The sequence below is a fragment of the Oculina patagonica genome, chromosome 2 (assembly GCF_052425735.1).
Source record: "Oculina patagonica isolate OP01 chromosome 2, crgOcupat, whole genome shotgun sequence".
NCBI classification, from domain to species: Eukaryota; Metazoa; Cnidaria; class Anthozoa; order Scleractinia; family Oculinidae; genus Oculina; species Oculina patagonica.
This window is the reverse complement of record NC_135759.1, coordinates 12,858,686-12,885,909: the sequence shown is the minus strand read 5'-3', so window position 1 is coordinate 12,885,909 and position 27,224 is coordinate 12,858,686. Positions and strand designations below refer to the sequence as shown.

Sequence of the window (27,224 nt, the reverse complement as noted above, 5' to 3'; positions counted from 1 at the left end):
CACCTTAGTTTAAATTAAGCTTTTGAACTGGAAAAGACAGAAGCGTATTCCCAAGCGTTATAAAAAACTAAGAATTGTGAAACTGTTTATTTTCATATCAAATACACAGAGTGAAAAGAAACATTTTACCTACACTCGAGTTTTGAGGGCGATCGCATTTATCACTCACTTGATGGACGGCTGTTGTTTTGAATATTGATATTTGTACTTTTCTATCAATTGACTCGTCCCTGTTAAGAACTCCTTATTTACTCGCAATAAACAATAATAACAGTATTGAGAATCGCATACAGCGGGTCTTGAACCTTTCTCAGAGACGACATGTTGTGCTTATTTGCTGTAGGGCGCTGTTGTGCATATCTAGCTTGTATTTACATGATTATTTTTTACTGAGTTCTTTTATTGATTGAATTGGTTTTCCCTGCTGTCGTGCGGTCTCACCACAATATTTTGGCCTGACGCATTAGCCCTATAAGTCTCCACCAAATAAATTTTTTCTTCAGTATTCTTAGTGGCAGAAGGTTCTCACCGTAAACCACTGTTATGTAAATAATAATATTAGTCAAGTTTCTAGTGCATGTTAACAATTTTACTATTTGATTTTATTCGGGTTCCGGCCAAGTTTTATTCAAGCAAAAACCAAAACCACGGAAAGAATCAAATTAAATTCCTCTGAGTGCACTAGATAGAATAAGAACTAGCAAGAGTAGGAGTAAGTGAGGGCCTCTATTAGCGGTGAAATGTCTCCACTGCCAGATGTAATTGACACAGAAAAAAAGTCATTATTATGCCTTTCCTCCTTCACCCTTAAAATATTGACCCCTTAAAGCTGCCTTGCCTGAGCTCCGTTTACTGGGCAATAGTAGAACAATAACATTTGGACTAATATGGCATTGGGCAAAGGCCCATAGCCGCTTTTATTAATAATGCAAATTCTCTTGCAACAAATCATTTATACATAACTTGGCCCAGTAAAGGTGAGGGAACTGAAAGAGCTAAACCCAGTTAACATTTAAATCCTCGGTGGACGCGAGACGAATGACGAGCGGCAGGGATTCAATAGTCACTTGACCCCGTGCAGGGTAACAGGCGGTATACTGGTAATGAGAATTAACTTAATGCAGAGGAAAGACATAAAAATTCTATTTGCGAGCAAATATTTTATTTATTATTATTATTATTATTAATATTATGGAATCGTGGCAGAGTTATAAAGGAATTAGTGAAAAACTATTGGATATTGATAGTGATCGCTTTCTTTCACTTTTGTATAACATATTTTGCTCTTCATTTAACGACTGTATTAAAGAATCGTTTATTGTAAATAGTTTTGCGCCACAGAGAAATATCTTAGATGTTGTTAATAAAGGTTTTTTAAATTTTTAATTTAAAATATTATTATTATTATTATATTATTTTTTGTTTGTTTTTATTTTCGATTATTTTTTTAGATTCATATTTCGCTATTATATATTATTAATTACTCTGTAAATAGACAACCAAAATTAAGTCGTATTTGTAATGTATGCTCAAACTTATTATTATTACGAGTGAAACCGGTACAAACAACATATAATTATATATCCCATAGAAAACAGGTAAATGTGAATGTGTGTGTATCAATCAGATCTGCAGCTTACTTTCATATGCAAATGGCTACATTGTGCGGTTCCAGAAAATATCCATACCCACCCAAAGGATGGTCATTGAAAATTCCAAGGGGGATGGGGGTCTCAATAGCAAAACATTTTAAAAGAAAGTATGAAGCTAAACTGGAAATCCCAGGGGGTGGGAGGGTTCAAACCAAAGAACCATCCTTGGGGGAGGTATGGATATTTTTTGGAACCACACCCTGTGGAACCAAGCCTGTGCCGCAAAAAACTTGACACAATAACTTAACCTGGAGTAAAATGTAAAATTCTCTGTTATTTTATTATTTTTACATGTTTTTATTGAAACAAAAATTTTTTATCATGAACCTCAAAATGGTTTTAAAACTTACATGTAATTAAGTGTCAGTATTTACATGTAGAACTTATTGGGTTCTGGGATGTTCATATTATATAAAAAGCCATAAATGTCACTAAAGTATATTCAGGTTTAAACTGGCAACATGTGGGAATCAATCATGTGACAATTTTATTACATTGACACAGTGTGTATTTTTGAGTTCATTTTGACTAACAGGAATGCCCTTGCAAAGTCTTCAAGTCACCTGTAAATAGAAACAAAACAAACAAAAAACTATTTTTTTTTATGAAATTGCTATTTTCCAGCATGCAGACTGTATATTAAAATTAAATGGCCCTTTTCAGTTTGTGAAAAAACTAGCTGCTTTTATGTTGGGCTAGTGGATCCAATATTTTTTTCCACTTGCTAGATAGCCAAATGACATTTATGGATTTTTATTTTTTGTTGTAGTTGTTTCGAAAGAAACATGGGAATTTGGGTAAGCTTATAATGGTGTCACCTTGCCCAGTCTACCTGGGTCAGGCAAGGATGAAATCAATTTTCTTTGCACCCTTCCTTTCATAAACTATTGCAGAAAAATGTCATATTATTTTAATAATGTTTAAAAATGTTTTGGACTCTAAAGCTGAATTTTTGTAATCTGTTCATTTGAGTATAGTTAGCTGAGGTGGCTTGAGGTTATCCTATTTATTGGAGTTAGGTATTTCTGGCTTGTATGGCACTTATGTATCATGAAACATGAGAGCCATGCAAACCATTCCAGTTATCCTACGTGTTGTTCCCGTTTAAGGCTACTCTGGCTAGCCTTACAAGCACTTTGGTTGCCAAAGGGTACATCATGTCAAACACATTTTTTATAAAGTACTCAAATGTCTGGTCAAAAAGCAGATCTTAAATGCCTCAGGTAATGAATGTGTGTAGAGAGAAGGAAGGGAATTGCTAGAATTGACTGTCACATAACTATGTGTAAAACTAAGAGATCAACAACTACCTGAAATTGTTACAATCCATAGTTTAACTCACTGAACAGTAATCCAGAATGTCCTGTCAAAACATTAGGCATTCTATTAGTCCCAAAAATTACTTGTAGACCACAAAATGCAAAGGAAACGTAAATCTGTGTTTACCAATACAATAAAACATCATGGGAAGAACAAATTTTAAGTTAAGAAATGGTCTCATTTATTAAACATGCCCAAAGAGGCATTCCAAAACGTGAGTAGCACTGTTTAATTGAAGTCTAGATTAGCTACCAGGTTGACTGCAAGTAGTCTCTAGTCTAACTTAAAAAAAAGAGATCACACTGAGCTGAAATATTTCTTTTAATTTCAAAGGTATCACATCAAATTTTCCTGACGTAATTTTTTTGAGGCCTAAAACGGCCTTGGTCAATATTTTGAGGAACATTTCCTCACGTATAAATAATGAAAGGATGCGATTCTTATTAATTTGAAAAACAGTAGCTTAAAATTCAGATGACGAACATAAATAACAGTTGCATGCCTCGACGAAATGACTGCCATTTAATACTATCGCCTCGTTCTCACCATTTATTTTTTTACGCCTAGCCCAGCTTTAATTCCAGTAAGCTAAGTTGATAATTATGATAAACGTCGAAGACATAAGCTTCAACCAGTCTAAAAAAAATCATTGTTCAATGAGAAACGCTCACCTCAGGTCCCTGTAAGTTTCTGTGACCCACGTTTTCGCACGTTTCTACTCATTCCATCTTTATCGGGAATACAAATAAAGGAGGTGTACCCTACGTTTGGGGACTCGTTTTGATCGCGTCAAGAAGGAAAAAAATCGACAAAACTGTCCTCTATAACTCAAAATCCCTACATTAGATTCCCTTTTATAGTCGCCATTCGTCGTCATTTGAAAATGCTCTTGTTATGAGCCCACAATACGGACCACGGGGAATCTGCTGGGGTGACCCCAGCAGGGGGGAGGGGGAGGGGCAGCGATTTAACTTCTCCCCAGGCCCACCCCTTTCGCCTGAAAGAAATTACATCCATCCTCGCCAAAAGCAATTGAAATGAGAAGAAACTGACAACGCCATCATAAAGAGCATACACTCCTGCCTTTGGCAAAATTTTCTTTTATTCCTACCGCAAATGGTCGTTGAGAAGGAAGCCAACAAACTTTTCAGTTGTATTTTTTACTGCCGTACTTTTTTAGGAAAAAGTAATAATGGCCATTTTTAAAAAACACTATTTAAAAAGCTACAACTTGGCTTAAAGAAATTCTAAGAGGGAGATACAAGTAAAATTTTCAAGCGAATTTAAAAATGCAGTCCGTTCTGGTCACGAAACCGTTGACGTCATAACAATAAAAGTGATAAAAATGTACTTAACATATAAATATCTACCAACATGTAATTTCTTGTTACCTCACATTTAATGCAACGCCAGATACGCACTTGTACCCAGACTCCCATGTTTTGAAAATTGTACATAGCTCCCTTAATATTTATATTTTCTTCGGTACCCGGGTAGGCCTTTCTCGATTATGCTAGTAAAACTGGCATTTAATGCTACTAGAAATTCTCGCATAAAGCCAAAAAAATGCTAAAATAATGCCTGATTTCTTTATAAAATGCCACTTGAATTCCAAAGAATGCTTTGTTTTATTTCAAACAAAACGTACAAACTCTTACATTATATGCTCATATCAGTCAACAAAAGGTGATACTTAATAATTGTTTGTTTATAAAAAAAAAATTAAAAAAATTAAAAAAAAATTTAAAAAAAATATTTTTTAAAAAATTAAAAAAACACACACAAGTAACACAACAGAAGTAAACAAGTAACACAACGCACAAACAGTCGAAACAGACAGAAAACAATCAAGTTAAGTAATCAAAATTGTGAAACTTTAGGATTAGTTATCCTTCTGAGTTCTGAAATCTGGATCACAGTCATGAAAAAAGACAGAAAATGCTAGCAATTCTTTTTCAACAAAAAACGAAAAAAAATGCTCGTTTTCCCAAAAAATGCCGAAAAAAATGCTAGCATAATCGAGAAAGGCCTATACCCGGGCAGTCTGAAATGTGCTTCAAACTGCAATGACTGCTTTTTCAGTAACAAACTATTTTCGTCACAGTGAGCAAAAACGAACTTCTCAGTCACGTGACTAATGGTGTCATCGACCTACGACTTATACAAGAAGTAGTTTATGGTAAGAGTTATTTCTATACGACGTACTACTCCTGCTGACTTCAAACTGACCAAGTTATTTGGCATTAACGAGTTTTCAGTTGCAAAGGTTTTTGGGAAGGTTTTTATTATAATTATATATTGTTTTTATAATTATTATTATTGTTGTTTTTTGTCCATTATTTCAACTTATATTCCTTTGGTTATCGGTTAGTTAAATTTAACTTTTTTTGCCTATAATTTTAAATTGTAACGTTTTCTTTTTTTACAGTACAGTTCATTCATTTTTTTATTCATGAAGAAGGTTCGGCATTACTTTGTGGAATGTTGCAAATTCAAGTCAATCATGCCAACTGTATCATCAGCCTTAGGCTACGTTTACACGGACACGGTTATCAATCGACACGGTTTCATGAACTCGAAACCGCATCGAAAACGACACGGTTTTGAAGTGTTTACACGGAGCCTATTTAACGATTTTCCGACTGTTTTCGAATGTGATTGTATAAGCAAGCGCTGCTCTCTATGCTTGTTTCACCGTGTTTACCCTTCGCAAGCCAGCCAGTTCGTGTCAAAATACATGGCCGTTTTCAAATCGATGCGGTTTCACCGTTTTTGACCGTTTACACGACAACGAAACCGTATCGTTTTGAAAACGCTCCACTTTTTACAGCGTTTTCAAAACGACCCGGTTACAGTAGTGGTCTCGATCGGTGCCGTGTAAACGAAAGGCGTAACCGCATCGCTTTCGATGCGGTTACAAATGAAACCGTGTCCGTGTAAACGTAGCCTTACTTGTTTAGCTGTTTAAATTCTCTACAATTTGCTGACTAGATTCACTAGGATCCGGTACCTTTGTATTGTACCTTGGCCCTTGCAGAAATTTAAAGTGATTCGTCATGTACGAAGTGTTGACAGGTCGTGCTTCCATGATGGCTTTCTATCGCAATATAAGGATTAGCGTTATCCGTGGCTCGAGGTTACACTTTGTATCAATGAATGCACTGGTTAGTAGATGGTTGCCATGTTTAACAGCTTGGGTATATTATATTGTGTTTATTTATGGAGTTTTCTTATACCACTACATTAACTGAAACCGGACTTTAACAGGAAGATTTATTGATTCTTCACGAAGAAAGTCTGCGTAGAACACTGATTGAATGAAATAACCCCTGAGTTAGTTTATATAACACCTGCCATGCGCTGAAGAGACTCATCGACGATTTAATGTTTTTATGTTGAAAAAAAGGGTCGAAGTTGAGTTTTATTTCTTTGTTTGTGCAGGCTTGTTATTTTTAATCGTTTCAAACAGTGTTTGAAACTGAATTGGCTAAAAGTCATGTGTCATGGCTAAGACAAACGCTGACATACATACCGTACACACGTCACGCCTGACGTTTGAAAAGAGACTAAGGGAAGCGACTGATCTGACGTAAGTTCGAGAATGGATGCCATACGTGATAAGTTATTAAAGCATTGCTATACTACACGCAAACTATTCCTCCTCGCAATCTGAAAGGAACAATATTCAGTTTGATTAGGAACATTTCGTAAGTTTTACTTCAAACTGATGGTCTAATGGTCTGTTTCTAGTGCGTTAAGTAGTGCTTGGCATTGCCTTGAATCCTTTTTCCTTCATTAAAACGGAAATTGTTCGATACATTAACGTGAATTACTGAAAACGCACCGCACTGAAATGCACGCAATCATTTTGTACATAAATTCATTGCCTTTGTGTTTACAGGTTCTCTGCCTTCCGGACTCCTTTTTCCATTTGGTATGACAGAAATCCATTAATGTACTTTATTAAAGTTCCGGCCTGTAGGTGACACTTCGCAAATGATGGCTTTTTGTTAAAGTAAATAATGTTAATAATATATAATCGTTAAAGTAATCATTGTACATCTTAATGAAATAATGAAAAAAGACTCGATGCAAGATAAAATATTGTTTTAACAGCCCTTTTCTCCGTTTTATAAGATCAATCTTTTCTTGCAAGTTATTCAATCGCTTATTTAGTACTTCACCAAGCATTTGTCCACATATCCACAACAAAAGATAGGTAAGTACCAAAGAAATTTTTTTAAACATTTTAGCTTTGTCGCTTGTTATAACAAATGGCTCTGGATTTTAGAAATCTACTTAACATTACCTTCCAGTAGGAAGATATAAACAAGCTTGCGTTTTTTGTAAATAAACACTTCAGTTCAATGCTTCATGCCTAGTGAAGATTCACACTTAGTGAAATGCTCTGATGTTTTCAATTTTTATGCAGTTTTCGTAGTTTTGCGTTTTATTTCTTGGCAAGAAATTCCACGTAACAGGTAAAACTAAACAGCAAGAATTAGGAAGGCTTATGTAAATCTATGGTGATAGATTTCACTCATTTTATTTTAAAAAACTGAAATTATTTAGGATCTTCAAGGTGAACACACCATTAGTGTATTTACAACAAAAATCAGGTCACAGTAAGGCAACATCCGTGATATGAAATAATCGAGAATACAGTTCATCATCCTTTTCTTATCCTCCACTGTATTGACGAAAGCAATTCGTCGTTCCACAGGAAGTATCTAAGGCTATTCTGGCTCACAGTGAATAACACACATAATTAATTGGGCGGCGCTGGGAGAAAACATTGTTTTGTTTGGAAACGAAGATGGTATACGGTATTTCTATTATCGCATAAAAACAGCAGTTAGCATCTATGCAGGATGTTTGTCGTGCGGAAATCCGCCGATCCTTGATATTTTTTCTGCCACTATTTTCGTTCAAATCCTGATCCGCACCATTTGAAAACGTTCTGTGGTATAGTTTGTTATTATTTCACTACAATAGACTGCATGTACATATTTTTTTTTTTTGATGCTGACCTTCAAAACGTTTACTAACTTTGCTTGTTAATATCAATGTAAAAAGGGCGAAGGTTGTTTGAGTCTCGCCCGAAACAAAAAAGAAATGGACGAAACGCCGACGTACCTACCAGGGCCTACTAAAGACTCATAATGCGTACCTCGTTTAGGATCCACGGCCTGAACATCTTCATGAACATTTGAATTTTCTTGTAGATCGATAGCATCTTTTTATCAGTCTCGATTACCTTTGAGTAAGTTTCCGCGGTTTTTTTTAAAAAGAAACGCAAATAATTATTTTCATTTATTGTACATTAAAAGAACATATAATTTCTCTTACAAGTATCAATATATTGTCCATCAGACACAAGAGGTGCTGAGAATATAGAAAACAATCCGGGGACAGTGTCTTGAGTTGTATACTACAAAATGGCCAGTTTCCCCTTTAATGCAGACGCGTGATCAACATATAACTTCTTCCACCAGTACCAACTATATATGTTTTAAGCAGACAGGTGATGAGAATATAGACAGTGATCAAAAGGGAACAGTGTCTTGATGAACAACTTCATTCTTAGGGCTAACATTCAAATGGGAAATGCATGTATGCTAATACTTATATAGCGCCGGTATTTAGGATATTTCTAAGATATTTGAAACTTGTACGAAAAATAATATTTGCGGCAAGACAACTTGAAGCCTGAAGGAGGAGAAATGACAATTTTCATTCAAAAGTCCAAATAAGGAGGGATCAAAAGAGCTGATGATTAAAAGAAGATTAGAATTTTCCAGCCTAGTTGCAGCTGTTTCCTTTTAGACTTTAAACTGAAATATTAGAAAAACTGTTTCCTTTCTACTGATCCATTTCAGAAAATAAGCCGTTTGTTTCAGGTCGTTATTGAAAACTCTTCCTAAAGAACTGAATATACGTAATTTTAATGATAAGTTAACACTTCATGTTGCACGCATGGAATTCATTTACATTAGAAGTTTCCATGCTCTTTTTCTCAGTTTATTAAAAAAAACGACAGCTGTTTGAGGCTTAATAACTTAATTCAGCATGACTTCAGTGTTGCTATTGTTGAAATACGCGATCAACTGCTAAAGGACCCCGTGCTTTCACGAGCGATGTTTACCTTGATTGTCTTTTACTGAAATTAAGTGAAAATTTTAATCGTGGAACCGCTGTAGTAAGCGCCAGTAAATACCGCAAAATGAAAAGATGTCAACCCAGAAGGTGTCGCGACAACTTTGGCGGCAACCGTTCAGCAAGTTAAAAAGGTAAAATGGATCACAGTGAAGATTACTATCAATAAAGTCGGTTTCAATGGGCAAAACTTCATGTTTAAGCGAAGATAAGTTTCAATCCGGAGCTACAGTTTTGGACTTTTGGGCATTCGGCCTTACCATCGGCAGCTAACTCTCGGTAACTGCCGGCCTGCCCACAGTCGCAAAAAAGGAACATCGGAACCATCGGTCGCAAACAAAATTATAATTATAATTAAAATGAAAATTATAATTGAGGTCTAAAGAAAAAAAGGGCAAAAGTTTAAATTTGAACAGCTACGGAGTAGATGTCTCAACTAAAACGTTTTGTACATGTTTTGCACACCGTTTATAACATTCTAATTCTGATAGTGTGACAAAAAGTGTTGCAGGAGATACGAAGCATTAAACAACCCTCATTAGCAAAGCTAGAGAATAATTAATAAATAGCACTCCTAACGTGATCTTTCTAAACGCGTTGTCTACTGCCTGCAATAGCTTTGTTATCAAGAAAAAGTAGCTGTTATTTAGTTATGTGTAAACAGCTGCTCCATTAGTCGCAGTTAGAACAACGCTTGAAAACACGACAAGAGACGAAAAGTTGTCATCTTTCAGGTAAAACTAAGTAACTTTGTTTGGTTCCTTTTTTCATATTCCGCATTCACAAAACAACGTTTGGGAAAGCAACAAGAATCTTACATCTTGACAAGAATCTTATTCTACCAATCTTGTGATCTGAATGGTTCCGGGAGCGGTCGGTATTCTGCCATTCGGCCCGCTCTTAATTACAGCGAGCGGTATCCGTTGCTTGATGAGTCGTCGAGTGTATTTTCCGCGCGAAATCATTTTGCAGCGTCGTGCGAACGAAAACATGAAAGATTTCGTGCTCTGCAAAAATCGAAACAGGTGCTCACCAACCGTTAAAAATGTGAGAGGACAAAATAAAAGTCGAATTAAAGGCCTCGAATTTCTTCAAAAGGCGAGTATTTATTTCTTCATCGACAAAATCAAGTTCTAGTTTACCGTTCGTATAGTTTGCGGTTGCTTGTGCATTTTGCAATTATTTTTAAACCATTGCGGTAAGCTGCAATTATGAGTAAAACCTGCCTTGTTTATCTGCCAAAACTTATTTACCCCCAAATCCCTCGCTATGGTTACAATTCTTGCCATGCGGATTGAAGGTGTTAATGACATGAAATAATCTGAAAAGGTACATAGACTGACATAACATATTACGTTTCACTTATCAGGTGAAAGGCATTTGTTTCTTGAAGAGCTTATCGGTAAACATACTCGTTTAAGAACTACAAAACGACGCCAAAATGTTCCATCCAACACATTATGGGAGTGCTAGTAGAACTGCATTCATGTTAAGTGTTCAGTGGATTTAAAGGCACCTTCCCTAGGTCCAGTTGCGAGTACTGGACTGTAGCGGCGAGCTGAGCTGGTGAGTGAAGTAGCTGCCTTATCGAAAACCGCCAAGGTTATATTTGTTCATTTGAATGACATTCCACGCCAATCAATTTGTTTTAATACCGTCAGAACATCCACTTCAAGTGTGCACATTCGACCAAGATGTCTCATCTGTGAATGAATAACAATTACATGAATGTTTTTTACCCCTTTTTCTGCATAGCACACTTGGGCTGACAACCCGGTTGTGATATTCTTTTGTGGTCAAAGTTTAGCTTTCCAATGTGTTTCCAAAAACGCGAGCGATTGTGTTAGACTAGCCAAAAATTGTATTAGACTAGCCAAAACTAGCCTTTAATGCTTTGGAATTACAAATATGGCCTGGTTAAAAGATGCACCGAATTGCAGCAAATACCTTTTTATCATACCGTATACATATGATCTTATTTAAAACTTGAAAGATTTTGTTTCAGCTATCATTTTCATGACAGTTTAAAAATTAATTAGTATGCTGATGAAACGAAACATAGACTAAAGGGCCTGGCTAAACGAGGAAACAATATGCCGTCCACGATAACATTTATTTTAGAAAAAAGTTTCCCAGCTAAGTCACACAGAAGCATATGTTTTTGCGCTAATTGTTTATGGAATTCTTCAGAATCAACGAAGTACGTTTACAGTGAAAAAAACTAGACGGGAAAGATTTGTTTACGGTACAGCATTAATTATTATTATTGTTTCCTAGATTAGTCAAATTATCAAGATAAGGTTTTTGATTACTCGACCCTAGTTTTCTTTTGCGTTTTAGTTTAGTTTCAAGCCATTAGTTAAAGGCTTTGTGTAATTTAAAGAGCGTCTTGAGAACCTGTATTTTTTGCATGAGATTTTATGGATTAAGCAGCTGCTTATTTAAAGCAAATTCTCTGATACTGTCATTCATCAACAATAACTGAACAAGAAGCATGATCATAAATTCATCCGTTTTGTATTGCAAAAGCATAAAACTTAAGACTGATAATAATCGTAATCATGTAACAATGAAAAAGCAGTTATGTTACATCAGTTTGATTTGATAAAAGACAAGAGCTCTTAGAGCTTAAAACTGCGCTGGTCACGTGACCACTCAAGGGGAGCCATGTGGGGGGGAACACAAAATGTACCCCCTCCCCTTATCTCCTACACCATCCGAAACAAAATATTTTTCTTATATGCTAATGCTGACCAAATTTAATTCCCACGATCTTAATCCGTGAAACCAAAAAATCTTTTAAATCAGCATCCAGTGTTGTATTGAATTCCCGTTTAAAAATTGAACAAGAAGCTTGAGAAGCTTGAGAAGCTTAAAATCGGGCGCTTAATAATTAGCTATCTGTTTTGACTTGAAAGGCAGGGTACAGTACAGTAAAAATCACTGGAAAGACAGTCACTTCAACCTATTCAGGCCGGGGGGGGGGGGGGGGCTTTTGAGGCCCGCGCTGACTTTGGACGCTTATAACTTTTTCAAGATTCAACCAAACGCTGCCAAACTTTGCGCGTTTATCTAAAATTTATCTCGCAATAATTTGGTAGGATTAGTTATTGTGCCAGTATTTTGTAACCATGGCAACGTCATTTTGACAGGCTTGTTTTCCCAAATTTGAATTTTTCGTGTTTCTATTTAATAATGAAAATCTGGAATGTTTTCAAGATTGCATTATTACCTAATGACACAATGGTCTCAATTTATAAAAATATATTTCGCACAATACAAATAAACGATTGAACTAGACGTCTAGAAAATACAAATTTGTAACACTTAGCAAAGTGCAGCCTTTTCGCAATACATGTACTTTATAAAGGCGGGGTTTTTACCTGAAGACCAATTTTTCCAACGCTTTAGGTGGCTAACGCATTTCAGTATTTTCCAGCCCTTACACTTTAATGGAACAGCATACAACTCCTAATCAGGTAACCGACTATTGTCAAGAAAATGATCGCAACTTATTGACCAATGATTAGGTATTTGTTTCATACCATTACTGTAATAGCAACTGGTGAAGAATAGTAGTACTGACCCAAAGTATAAGGGCTGGAAAACACTGAAACCATTTTAGCCGCGTTTTAAGGAATCCAAAAAAGCTTTACTTATCCCATATATATTTGTTTTGCAGTATTTTGTTAATTTTTGGACGATTTTGGGGATGTCTGGGAGGCGATAGTTTTTCTCAAAGGATAAGTAAAATTTAGACAAATAAGAAGAAATATTGGAGATTTAATGTGATTTTAAAATTATTTTGAATTTGAAGTTAAAATTTAGTGGACGGACACCAAACAGTCTCCTGACAACCCGGAGTGCTCTTGCGAGGGGGTCAACTGACAACTGTTTAATTTGGAGGTGTTTCCATTCTTTTCTTCAATCCCTTCTTTAAATCTCTTAAAGTTCCATTCAAATTCAGGTAGAACCCCACCTAAAGTTTTGTTCTTGTAAGAAAACAACAGAAGTCAAAGGTTGCGTGATATAACCAAGCATGGATTTTAATTCTCCCTCCCTTTCCATCTCCTTAGCCTTTCACCCCCACCTGTCCCTCCCTTTCTACTCTCATTCAATTTAATGTTTGTTTACATTTCCTAACCAATTCAGTATCGTATTAATCTGTGCCAAGCAATCAGATAATAACAGAAATTTGCCTTAATTTTGATCTCCCATACCAAGACCTTAGAGTAAAAACCGCTAATAAAACAAAACACACTTGATAATAATTTTCTGAGGTTATACACCTTGCAGTATTAACGTACTAACGAACTTGATAACAAACCCCATGTCGTACTAAGAATTTTAACTGATCAACATAGAAAATAAGTTCACAATGGTTTGTTCCCAAAACGTTTTTTACTGTACAGAGGGTCTGTATATTGACCTGTAACTTGTATACCGTATTGAAAAATTCAGAACGAACCGACTTCTGCCCGCTACCATGATATCATGTTGAAAAATTTGCTCGTTCGAAACCGTAGCAAAATCGTTAGAGACAGACAAGATACAGCCGTTTACTGGCAGTCTTTGAAAATCCTGAATTTCGTCAAAATGAGCCAAAATAAAGTTTTAAAATTTTCTTTATCAATATGGTTCTTATCTTTTTATTTACCGTAATTGAACTATGAACTGCTTTTATGCAGTACTGTCCACAAAGATTTCAATTTCCTCAAAGTTTCGAGACAAATGGATACAAAATATTTCGTGCAGAATGTAATTTGATTAAGCGAATGTTTTCACGTCTACAAATACTTCAAGAAATGAATGAAAAACCGTTTTGTTTTCATCGATGAGAACCACTTTCAAATAGTTAATGCATAAAAAATAACAATCAGATCAGAATACAATAATTATTAATGTAAGCGTTACAAGTCAGGGCATTTTTGTGAAGGGAATTTTTCTTCATATCTCTAATATCCTTTCAATGGTACAGCCAAAAAATAGATTACACTTAAGAGAGAAATACTTCACAATATATTTGTTAAGTAAAGACCAAAGGATTCCCTTTACATTACGTGACTCGATGTCTAGCCGATCGAAAGTGAAACTTGTCATGTCAGCACATTCTTTAACACCAACGTAATGGTATTTATTCACAGATTCTGGCCCGCTGAAATATATTTTTCTTTCGAGGCATGAAAATTTAGAATTTTGTTTGAATAAAACGCTTCAAAATCGGACATCTCACGCTAAACATGCTTATTAAGACCAAAGCATTTGAAAATTTCCCATTAGTAAGTGTTTTCTAGGTTTTAAACCTTGCGTGACCCCAGCCTGGCCGAGCGGGGCATCAGTCTGGTCACAGATAAAAAATCAAGAGCTCTTAGAGCTTACAACTGCGCTGGTTCCTTGAGCACTTTAGGGGAGCCATATGGGGGGAACAAAAAATGCACCCCTCCCCCTCCCCGCTTATCCCCTTTACCTGCGTCGAACAATGTTGCGACTGACAAACACGATGGTAAGAAAACACCTTGCGTGACATTTCATGGTTGACTAGTTCCATCCAAAATTAAACATTTTTCTTATATGCTAATGGTGGCCAAATTTAATTCCCACGATCCTGATCCGTGAAACAAAAAAATCTTTTAAATCAGCATCCAGTGTTGCATTGAATTACCGTTTAAAGATTGAATAACCAGCTCCGAAAATGGAATATTGGAGCAAATAATTAAATCAAATTTGAGAAGAACACTAGACCTGTGTTTTGCTGAATGGGAATTCCCCGGGGAATTAATTTACCAATGACGTCACCTTTGCAAGACAGGGCATGTTTGTCTCAGTTGTTTTCCATCAGATTTCAGAAAACCTCTAGATGACACAGCTCAAAAAATAAATAACGCTAAAAAGTCGAACATTTCACACTTAACATGCTAAGTTTAGACCAGAGGATTTGTTTAGTTTCCGTTTGTAGCAGATTTAAAGCTTTCAGAGCATTGCGTGATTCTTGCCGATCAGTGCCTTGTGAAAGTAAAAATTTGCTAACGCCAGCACATTTCAGGGCACAAACGTAATGTAAATAAATGTAAATTCTTGCCCGCTGAAGCGTATTTTTTTAAAGCGTGAAATTTTAGTATTTTCTTTGAGTCAAACGCTTCAAAATACTTCACACTGAATTTTGTAAGTAAAGATTAATGGATTCGCAAAGATTTGAAAGGTAGCTACTGATAATAGCTTTGAAAAATTACGTGACTCGATGTCTAGCCGATCGAAAGTGAAACTTGTCATGTCAGCACATTCTTTAACACCAACGTAATGGTATTTATTCACAGATTCTGGCCCGCTGAAATATATTTTTCTTTCGAGGCATGAAAATTTAGAATTTTGTTTGAATAAAACGCTTCAAAATCGGACATATCACGCTAAACATGCTTATTAAGACCAAAGCATTTGAAAATTTCCCATTAGTAAGTGTTTTCTAGCTTTTAAACCTTGCGTGACCCCAGCCTGGCCGAGCGGGGGCATCAGTCTGGTCACTGAGAAAGAACAAGAGCTCTTAGAGCTTACAACTGCGCTTGTCTCTTGTGCACTTTAGGGGAGCCATGTGGGGGGAACAAAAAATGCACCCCCCCCCTTATCCCCTTTACCTGCGTCAAACAATGTTGCGACTGACAAACAAGATGGTAAGAAAACACCTTGCGTGACATTTCATGGTTGACTAGTTCCATCCGAAATTAAATATTTTTCTTTATGATAATGGTGGCCAAATTTAATTCCCACGATCCTGATCCGTGAAACAACAAAAAAAATAATTTAAATCAGCATTCAACGCCGGCACATTCCAGGACACAAACGTAATGTAAATAAATGTAAATTCTTGCCGGCTAAAGCGTATTTTTTAAGCGTGAAATTATAGTATTTTCTTCGATTCAAACGCTTCAAAATACTTCACACTAAAATTTTTTAAGTAAAGACCAAAGGATTCGCAAATATTTCAAAAGTGGCTGGATAGCTTTGAAAAATTACGTGACTCGAGGTCTAGCCGATCGAAAGTGAAACTTGTCATGTCAGCACATTCTTTTACACCAACGTAATTGTATTTATTCACAGATTCTGTCCCGCTGAATTATATTTCTCTTTGAAAGCGTGGAAATTTATCATTTTCCATGAGTCAAACGCTTCAAAATCGAATAATTCACACTTAACAGTCTTTGTAAAGACAAAAAAAGAGAAAAAGATCAGAGGATAGGCAAAGTTGTCAAAGTGAGAGTTGTCATGTCAGCTAGCACATTCTTTGACAACACCGTAATGGTACTGGGAATTTCCCTAGCTTACCGAATGACGTAAGCGTTACAAGTCAGGGCATGTTTGTGAAGGGAATTTTTCTTTATATCTCTAAAATCTTTTTAATGGCACAGCCAAAAAAAGATTACGCTTAAGAGAGAAATACTTCACAATATATTTGTTAAGTAAAGACCAAAGGATTCGCTTTACATTACGTGACTCGATGTCTAGCCGATCGAAGGTGAAACTTGTCATGTCAGCACATTCTTTGACATCAACGTAATGGTATTATTTACAGATTTTAGCACACTAAAATATATATTTCTTTCAAAGCGTGAAAATTTAGTATTTTCTTTGAGTAAAACGCTTTAAAATCGGACATCTCACGCTAAACATGCTTATTACAGACCAAAGCATTAGAAAATTTCCCATTAGTAAGTGTTTTCAAGCTTTTAAACATTGCGTGACCCGAGCCGCCTGGCCGAGCGGGGGCATCAGTCTGGTCACTGAGAAAAAAAACAAGAGCTCTTAGAGCTTACAACTGCGCTGGCCTCGTGAGCACTTTAGGGGAGCCATGTGGGGGGAACAAAAAATGCACCCCCCACCCCTTATCCCCTTTACCTGCGTCGAACAATGTTGCGACTGACAAACAAGATGGTAACAAAACACCTTGCGTGACATTTCATGGTTGACTAGTTCCACCCGAAATTAAATATTTTTCTTATATGCTAATGGTGGCCAAATTTAATTCCCACGATCCTGATCCGTGAAACAAAAAAATCTTTTAAATCAGCATCCAGTGTTGTCTTGAATTACCGTTTAAAGATTGAATAACCAGCTCCGAAAATGGAACATTGGAGCAAATAATTAAATCAAATTTGAGAAGAACACTATAGACCTGTGTTTTGCTGAATGGGAATTCCCCGGAGAATTAATTTACCAATGACGTAAATCTTGCAAGTCAGGACATGTTTGTCTTAGTGGTCTTCCTTCAGATTTCAGAAATCCTCTAGATGACACAGCTCCAAAAATTTGTAAAGCTAAAAAGTCGAACATTTTACACTTAACATGCTAGGTTAGTTTCCATTTGTAGCAGTTAAGCTTTCAGAGCATTGCGTGATTCTTGCCGATCGGTGCCTTGTGAAAGTAGAAATTTGCTAACGCCAGCACATTCCAGGACACAGACGTAATGTAAATAAATGTCAATTCTTGCCCACTAAAGCGAATTCTTCTTTTAAAGCATCAAATTTTAGTATTTTCTTTGATTCAAACGCTTCAAAATACTTACATTAAACATGCTAAGTAAAGACCTTATTTTCGTAAAGTTTCGAAAGGTTACTGATTTATAGCTTCGAGACGTTGCGTGACTCAAGGTTTGGCCGAGCGGGGCATCAGTCTACTCACCGACAAAAAAAAAACCCCGTGCAGAGCAAGAACTGCGCAGCGCAGTTAAAAAAAAAGGACGTGCAGAGCAAGAACTGCACAGCGCAGTTAAAAAAAGGACGTGCAGAGCAAGAACTGCGCAGCGCAGTTAACAAGAGCTCTTAGAGTTAAAACTGCGCTGGTCACGCGACCACGCAAGGGGAGCCATGTGGAAGGGAACAACAAATGCACCCCCTCCCCTTATCCCCTTTACCTGCGTCAAACAATGTTGCGACTGACAAACAAAATGGCAAATAAACACCTTGTGTGACATTTCATTGTTGACTAGTACCATCCGAAATTAAATATTTTTCTTACATGCTGGCCAAATTTAATTCCCACCATCCTGATCCGTGAAACCAAAAAATCTTTTATATCAGCATCCAGTGTTGTATTGACTTCCCGTTTAAAGATTGAATAACTCGCTCCGAATATTGGAGCAAATAATTAAATCAAATTTGAGAAGAACACTAGAGCTGCTTTTGCTGAATGGGAATTCCCCGGAGAATTAATTTACCAAGGACGTAAATCTTGCAAGTCAGGACATGTTTGTCTCAGTAGTTTTCATTCAGATTTCAGAAATCCTCTAGATGCCACAGCTCCAAAAATACATAACAGTAAAAAATCAAACATTTTACACTTAACATGGTAGGTTAAGTTCACAGGATTTGTTTTGTTTCCATTTGTAGCAGATTTAAAGCTTTCAGAGCATTGCGTTATTCTACCGATCAGCGCCTTGTGAAAGTAAAAATTTGCTAACGCCAGCACATTCCAGGACACAAACGTAATGTAAATAAATGCAAATTTTTGCCCGCTAAAGCGTATTTTTATTTTAAAACATGAAATTTTAGTATTTTCTTTGATTCAAACGCTTCAAAATACTTCACATTGAATTGTGAAGCGCGACCGAGTGGAGGTCTGGGTCTACTCACAGACAAAACTAAAAAAAACAAAAAATAATAAACAACGTGCAGAGCAAGAACTGCGCAGCGCAGTTAATAAGCATGTCAAAATGAACTTTGACAGTTGAATACTTTTTTGGTGGCTTGTATAGAAAGTATTAAATAGTTTGATATTCGGTAGGTGATATTCTTTTCTTGTAAAATCCGTCTTTAAAAATTGACTATTTAGTGCAATGAAAAAGTAAGTGAATTTCCTCTTTAATTTGATTATATCCACAAGCAGGGCATAGCCTATTAACCCTTTGAATTTGATCATATCTGCCAGTTTCAATCAACAGTTTGTGATTACCTATTCTAAATTTCACTAATTCTTTTCTTTGTTTACCTTTAGTTCTTGTAAGGTGTAAATAACTATATTAATGGAATTCTAGTTTCTTAGAGTTTTGAAAAGTATCTTGCCAGTGTAATATATACTTTTTTGGCGGGGAGCTCCCGCCGCCGCTCTCTTCGTATCTTACGCCTGCACTTACGTTGCACAGCAGATTCTCCCTACTGGAGGAGCGAGGTGTTATACGGCATGTGATGATTCAATTTCAGATTGGTCTAATATTTATTGCGCATGCACATTACTCTAAACCAACGGCAATTTCTTCCATTTAGATCTTTCCGATATCTACTTGAAACAATTTTCACAAGCAACAAACTGTGAACAACACCGATCCAGTTTAGAGATCTGATTATCTCGAATATTTCAATTTTTCTAAGTTACTGTAAAATATAAAAACTATGATAATATGTTCCCATTTTAAAACGCGTTAAAACTGAGCAATCTATGAATAATATAGTTGATAATAGTGGTTTGATCCAATTCTCCATCGCAATATCTTTACCCTAACTAAAGGTCACAGCTCAGCGTTTCATAAAATAATTTCAATATACCTAGAAATGAACGTGCATCACAATATAGCACCCCGTTGCGCACGCCACTCACTTGATGAACCTTTGTCCGCACATGTCATTTTCATTTCGTCATTGTTCAAATAATTTTTACCTTGTTGCCTACAAACACTGAAAATTGCTTCTTAATTATTTATGCCAACTCAGCGGTCTCTCTGGAAAACAAAGAATAAGTGTAAATGCAAATTCAGTTTTCCAGTAAAGAAAATAAAATGTTTCAGTCTCTTAATTGTACATAACATTTATGAACTGAAAACCAATACCTGTGCATAAAACTATTACATTATTTTTATGCTCTTATTCCAGCGATTTTTTTTTCTTTTGATCAAAACCAGCGTGGACAAGGTCATGCGAGTTTCATATCTTCCTTAATCGCCGCAGGGAAAGTCACAATATCGCAGCATGCCGGAAAAATAAGATCGCAATATTGAAATTTCCATTGAAATACATGGCAAATCTATTTACAAGAGCAGATTTAGTTTGGAGTAGCGGAAGACAATTTCGTATTAAATAAAAACGTCGGCTATTGTTTTTATTACCTTCCCCACTGAACGGTGAGATTTGCTGAAACCCTGCAATGCTGTCAGTGCAATTGGATTGACTGATTAAAAAGGACAAACTGGATAACAGCAGGGTTTCGCATATTTTCCTCGGCGCAGCGAGAGATAGAAAGTTAAATTGTAAATCAAAAGAGAATTGTTTTGAATTTTTGGAAATTTATTTGCTGCACGATCGCGAGCTGAAGGAGGTAATACTTTTAAAATTGTAAACAAGCGTATTACAAAACTTACGACTTCCTGTAATATGGACAAGCCAGACATAGGTGAGTCAAACTTATCATGATAACAAAGCTAAATTTCGCCAAGTGTGCATAATGGACTCAGTTATATGAAAGGTGACAGAACGTTTCGTTGATGTATCAGTGGACGTCTCTCATTTATTGATCAGGTTGACTCACTCGAACGGAATTAAAAGGTGATCCTTTCTTACTCTAGTTTTATAATGATCAATTATAGATAGCGCTAAGCAGGATAAGTCTTACTCACTGACACTGAGGTCCAATCATTGTATATTACAAGAGACCAGGATCTCACGTTTTAATGTTTTACGCATCTGTAAAATTTACCATCTAAATTTATAACACAGTATTACAATATCTTTGAAGAACAAATATTACAATGTTTTTGAAAAAAGAAGAAAAAAGCAGGCTCTTCAGTTTAAATTCCAAAAACTTTATGTTATTGACCAAACCAGTTGAGAAAGAAGAAAAAACTGCACTATATACAAAATTACCTTCTAAATTTTAAAAATTTTACATTTACACAATATCTTTACAGAACGTATGCGAAGAATGGAAGAAAAAAACAAAAACAATATACTTGATGGTTAAGAACATGATGCACAATAGAAAGAGCTGTTTTAAATTCGATCTATCGTTGTTAATTGACAGTTCTCTGTGAGCTGAATGAGTTATGCCTTATCACTTTTGTGGTAAACCGTAAAAAGGCTAAAACCAAGTAAATTTTCCAAGTAAGTTTTCTAAAAGGGTCCTAAAAGATATCATGAGGCCTTCCTTCCTGCCCTCCCCCATTGTTTCTGCAAAAAATAATGCCAACTAGCTCAGTAATGAAGGATGTGGCTTTAAAGGCGTTAAAAATCATTCTTAAAATTAGAAATAGTTGGGACTACAGTTGCACATGGAAATTCTTCCGATCAGGAAATTTGACGTTATCTTCGCTAACAAAAACTGAGCCGTCTTTGTTGTCTATAATAAAGGGAAGCGATTCTTCAAAATTAAGAATGACTTCCCGCAGCATAGACGCCCATTTAGCTTTTGTAGACTCTCTATATAAGAACTTTTTGTGTGGAGTCTTGGTGGTACCAGAAGGGAGTTTATAATTCCCTAAGTTAGGTCGTCCCACTTCATCAAAAGCCAACCGCACTCAAGTTATGGCTTCGTGTACTTCTACTGACTCGTCCCCAGTCGTCTCTTATGCGAAAATTGCAAGACGCGAAGGGTGATGGCTTCTTTTCTTCCTTACCATGATTCCCTTCGTGTTCAGCAGTCGACTCAAAGACGAACGCAAAAGGCGACTGGGGACGAGTCAGATACCTCTATGCAACAAAAGTAATTCCGGCATAACATTTATATTATCGTTCCTCTCGTAATTAATTAGTCTCGTGTTTAGTTATTTTTGTACTTGTGTACCGACACACTTGGACCGAATCTGTTTTGGGACACTGCAGTTTGGTCTTAGGCCATAAACAATTTCTTTATAACTTTATAACGTAATGATTTTCCTGTTCGGTGTGGATACAGCAAGTAATTGATAGGAGAGCAGCTTGATTCGAGGCTGCCCTGATAATGCAGTTAACCGTACCCAAATTTGCAAGTAGCCAATCAGAAGCGCGATCTACTGTCCTGATATCCTTCGATATCAAGTCACTGACCTGATATGCCACTATATCACGGTCACTTTGAAGTAAAGTAGTGTTACTGTACGATGAATCGAAAAGAGATTTTACCAATAAAACAGAACTTCGAAATTTTTAGCGATGTCTAGCGGTCGTAAAAAGAGAAAAACTTTCCCGCCAAAACAAAACTTGAGCGCGTTTGCCAATTGCGTGATGTTTGCTGACGAGTACTGAGACATTCAGACTGAAAAAACGGAGTCGGAATTTCCAAATGTTTCGCGTAAGTTTGATTTCGAAAATTTAAAGAATGAAACTCTACATAAACGAGTGGAAAAAAAGGCAGAAGAAGAACTTGGTAAAAGTGCTGAAGACCAAGTCAACACAATTTACAGTACGTACCTTGCAAGCATGGCTTCAACAGAGCGACAAATATAACCGGATTTTTGGCTGAATTTGGGTACGGTAAATACGTACCTTTTTGGTACGCTTCGGTAGCATATCAGGCTCGTTTGGTCTCGCCATTGGTATTTTGGCTCGACCAAACTCGCCTGATATGCTACCGAAGCGTACCAAAAAGGTACGATTAGGTATAAATATGGCTTATAAAATTCCATCTCAGTTAGGTTTGGTTTGTTTTCTTTAAATATTGTCAAAGGGCCAACTCAGTTCTTCTTTTTAAACGTTGAAGCTCGCTGCAAATAAATCCAAAATCGTAAAAAATACCCGTTTACAATGGGGTATAAATACGCAAGAGACTTCTGCATATCGTGCCGCTATATTTAGATTTGATGAGCTGGCACTACTGCTTCCTGCTATGCGACAGTCGAAATTTACAATGACAAAATATTTACTTACGTTCCTGATTTTCTATGGACACATGACAAAGAACGCGGCTTTGATTGCGATTAAGGGTTGTCTTCGTTTTAATTGGCTGTTAGGTTATGAAAGGCGCTTTGAATCGTGCCAAACTAAATTAGCGAGTCAAACAGGCAGGTCTGGTTTGTAACCGACCAACGGAACTTGCTTAGATTAAGCTTAAAACAAATGTATTCGGCTTCGAATTTAAAAGCTAAATTCTTAGAATATCAGTGCGTGCTTTGCATTTTTATCAGTTTACATTAACAGCTTAATTTATTGCAAAGAAGACTTGTGTTTGAGATCATGTCATTTTCCGCCCATTATGCTATAGTGTTCATTCTGTCTGATTGCTTTCGAGCATGACAAGAGGAATGTTCGCCCCCACAAATGATCTCACTGTTTATGTAAACGGAACACGCAGCTTTGGATAATTCTGTTACCGCCATTTGCGTGTTGCGCTACACAGGTTAGGATCAATGGCATTCAGGCGAGTTTCTTTTGTTTTCCAATACTTTGTTGTCCATAAACCCCACAAATTGCAAATACTTTCCTCAAAGTATTAAGCAAAGCGACTAAGGATAGTTATTAGAGTTGTTGAGCGATTCTTTGCATCAAGTTAAATTTCGGTGCATATTCCTAAACCAATGGGCCGTGATTCTGTGCACACAGTTTGACAAGTCACTCAATTTCGGTGCAATTACTTAAAAACTGATGTACCGTGATTCTGTACCGGGACGGTTCACTACATCGATCATAAATCACGAAGTGGAGGGATAGGATATGTTTATCTAGCATTTTCAAAATGTTATGTTCGCCGTAAATAATTCTGTTATAGTGCAAGAATCGGCGTCTTTTTGTAATCAGTACGTCAGGACAGCATGTTTTCTTGGTACGGTTAGTTATGAACTGTGCTAAGTCGCTGTATTTTGTCCCGGTGAAACACACCATGTGTTATTCAAGCAAACAGGAAACGGACGAAAAATGAAGGTGTCTACCTAGTCCATGTTTATTTGTGTTAAAGGGAGCGCTCTAAGAAAATCGCCCGAAAGCCTGTTCGCAGGCTAATTTAAAACCAGATGACAATACCTGCTTACAGGAATAATATACGTACAACAACGCAAACTCAATTCTTTCACTCACTTCAATGATTGGATAACAATGAAGCTTTAAGATATTTTTGTTAGCTCCACGCCATGCGTGCAGAAATGTGACAAAAATTCCAAATGAGTACAGAACCGGTTTGTTCAGCGTTTGAGTTTAGACCTTGTATGTTAAGATTCAGCGTTTCAGTCATATCAAACTTTAAATTAATCTGTAAATGGTCTCCAAATGAACTGACTTTTTGCGGTTGCCTTGCCCTTCATACTCTCTAGTTGATAACAGAGTTTAAAAGCTTAAGCTAACTTTAAATCATTTTCTTCTTCCTTTCCTCAGATCGTTCAATGGAAACGAACATTTCAAACGGCAGTACTACTGCGCCTCCAGTACTGTTTCACACAGATCCCATGAATATCGCGGGCGCAGTGGCTGTGGGACTTGTGATAATATTTACCATATTTGGCAACGCGATCGTTTGTGCAAGTTTCTACACTTTTCGAGACCTCCGAACAATATGCAACTACTTCATTATTAGTCTAGCAATATCTGATATATTAGTGGCAATTTTGGGGATGCCATTCTGGTTAATATTACAACTGACCGATTTATCAATCAGCAACGTTATTACAGGAGACCTTTACCTCTTCTGGCAGTGCATGGATATTTTCTTCGGTACAGCCTCCATTATGAACTTGGCAGCGGTTAGCGCGGACAGACATGTGGCTATTACAGCACCGTATTCGTACCCGTATGTAATGACGTCATCCAGAGCTCTTGTGATTGTCTGCTGTGCTTGGATTTACGCCGTGATTGTGTCCAGTTTACGACTTCTGGATGACAGATGGCCGCAACCCGGTGGCTATCAATATTTTGTATTCATAACAAGCTTTGTTCTTCCACTATTGTTCATGACTGCAATGTACGCTAGAATTTATATCGTTGCTAGACATCAAGCTCGTAGGATTGGTCGGAGCAGGAGCTATAGTACAGACGTGAAAGCTGCGAAAACAATAGCGGTTGTGATTGGTGCGTTCGTTTTCTGCTGGGCTCCTTTCTTCGTGTCAGTGATTGGCTATATAAATAACAAGAACTTCTATCCCTTAATTATTTATAAGTGTGCGAAATGGTTAGAATATTTAAACAGTTGTTTGAATCCTATACTGTACACTTGTTTAAATAAAACCTATCGAAGGGCCTTCAAGAGACTTTTTACTCGTTGGCGCGGACGGTTGGAGCGAACTCGCGAAGAGTCTCTGACAACAATTGGAACACTTTCTAGAAGACTCACCTTACCTAGGGGATCAATTTTTGCTTCTCAAGGTGGTACGTTTTCCAGCTCGTCTTCAAAGGAACTTAGTAATGGCGAATGTAGAAGGAAACTGAGTAGAAAAGGAAGTAGAAGAGGGAAGACCGAAAACCCTCCACCAACATTTATATGACTTTAATTATACCAAGTAAACCTCTCACCTAGACAACAACGAAACATTAAAGAAGTTAAGAGTTAAATAAAATTATGACTAAATATATAGATAAATAAACAAATAGCTAAATTTGTTAACAAATTCGTAGATAACAACCATATGGATCTCCCTTAGGGCTGAGGGAATCTGTTTCTCAGCGACATGGAAAGCTCGGCCAAGTGCTAGACATTTTCGGATGGTTATAAGTAAAGATGAGGACTTTTAAATTAATAATTTTAAATGGGAGAAAATTGAAAAACTATGCGTGTAGATACCTTGTGTAAATAATCGTATATCATTAGTCATTAAATAGTCGGTCACGTGCGGTTTTTGAATTTGTAACTGCCGGTTGGCTTGTTACTCAAAGATCATATCATATGCAATCCCTGCAGGTCATGTTATACTCAATCTCGGTTATCCCATTTCAAGCTTTGTGATTAGTTCAATGCACACAAAATATTAGTTCATATTCGGGTCACGACGGGACAACGGAACCGTATACCGAAAGTCAAGTTAAGCACGTTAAGGTCACAGTTTAAATTCAGTGTGTTTGAATTTTTCAGACTTCACTCCCATGTTAAATTTCACAAAATACCGTTAACAACGTTACGTTTAGAGACCGTTTGTACATCAAAAGGATAAAAAACTAAACCAAATCAATTAATAATAAAATATTACTGAAAATACTGGAACCAGTAGTGCGATCGGTATAAGACATTTAAAGAAGGTTTTTTAAGCCGATCTGTTTTTCTTGTCTAAATTTTCGGTGACATCTGTTCACCTTCATCAGAGTAAGTGAAAGTTTGTTGGTGCTTGCGCTACCAATCCGTGCGTTAGTGCGACATTTTAATTTTGAATTAACGGCACATAAGCGCGAGGAAAAGCTTTGCGTTCGTTGATAGCGTCGCTCATGTCCAAAGTGGAGTGCCACGACTCCAAGAAAAGCCTCTTGCTGTAATTTATTACACCACGCTCGAGGATCTGGGCGTTCTTCGGATGGATGTTATGTTCTCGATTTCGCCTCTCACAACCCAATGCAGCACAAAGTGGCCGTGGTCAAAACACTCCTGCACAGGGCCAACTTGCTACCGTCACACCCTGAACTGAGAATTAATGAACAAGATCGAGTCCTGCATGATCTGAGAGCAAATGGGTACCCTGAAGTTCTGTCTAAGAAATGTATCAGGGACAGAACAAAGGAGAGGCTAACGCAAGAAAGACCATTAGGAATAGCAGTCCTGCCGTACGTAAGGGGTGCATCGGATGGAGTGGGCCGTGTACTCAAGAAATTCCGCGTTCGGACGGCATTCAAGCCTGCAAGAACATTACGTCATATGTTCAGAAAGCCGAAGGATAGACCAGCGATTAACCGAGTAGCAGGAATTGTTTACAAAGTGAAGGGCCACAACTGCTCTTTTACGAACATCGGGGAAAGCAAGTGCTCGTGGTCCTCGCGCGGATCCGAACATGATCCTGGCCGCGCGAGCAATAGTGAATCAGCAATTAGACAGCATGCTGAGTCAACGGAACATAACATCCATCCGAAGGACGTCCAGATCCTCGAGCGTGATGTAATCAATTACAGCAAGAGGCTTTTCTTGGAGTCGTGGTAAACCACTTTGGACAGCGACGCTATCAACGAACGCAAAGCTTTTCTTCGCGCTTATGTGCCGTTAATTCAAAATTAAAATGTCGCACTAACGCACGGATTGGTAGTG

The 27,224-nt window shown here is 37.0% G+C and overlaps 1 protein-coding gene and 1 long non-coding RNA gene across 11 annotated transcripts in view; one reads left to right on the top strand and one right to left on the bottom strand.

Moving 5' to 3' along the window:
- The window catches only part of LOC144639411 (alpha-1A adrenergic receptor-like), a 31,778-nt gene extending 5,596 nt beyond the window's left edge, over positions 1-26,182 (top strand). For 2 of the 10 annotated variants that reach the window (XM_078498740.1, XM_078498757.1), the window contains one exon: positions 24,383-26,182. In XM_078498740.1, the coding sequence (XP_078354866.1) occupies positions 24,391-25,485 (1,095 nt within the window). In that variant the 5' untranslated portion in view covers positions 24,383-24,390 and the 3' untranslated portion in view covers positions 25,486-26,182. Of the gene's footprint in view, positions 1-6,095; positions 6,137-6,226; positions 6,988-7,109; positions 7,192-9,223; positions 9,263-10,497; positions 10,695-19,900; positions 20,499-20,525; positions 20,651-22,873; positions 23,436-24,382 lie in introns of those variants that run through there. The other 8 variants (XM_078498763.1, XM_078498784.1, XM_078498771.1 and 5 more) reach the window with 8 other exon arrangements.
- Positions 2,022-4,133, bottom strand: LOC144639886 (uncharacterized). Its single transcript, XR_013568240.1, has 3 exons — positions 3,644-4,133; positions 2,963-3,015; positions 2,022-2,215 (listed from the first exon to the last, which is right to left on the bottom strand). It is a non-coding gene; the product is annotated as an uncharacterized LOC144639886 (long non-coding RNA).
- Positions 26,183-27,224: the final 1,042 nt, after the last annotated feature.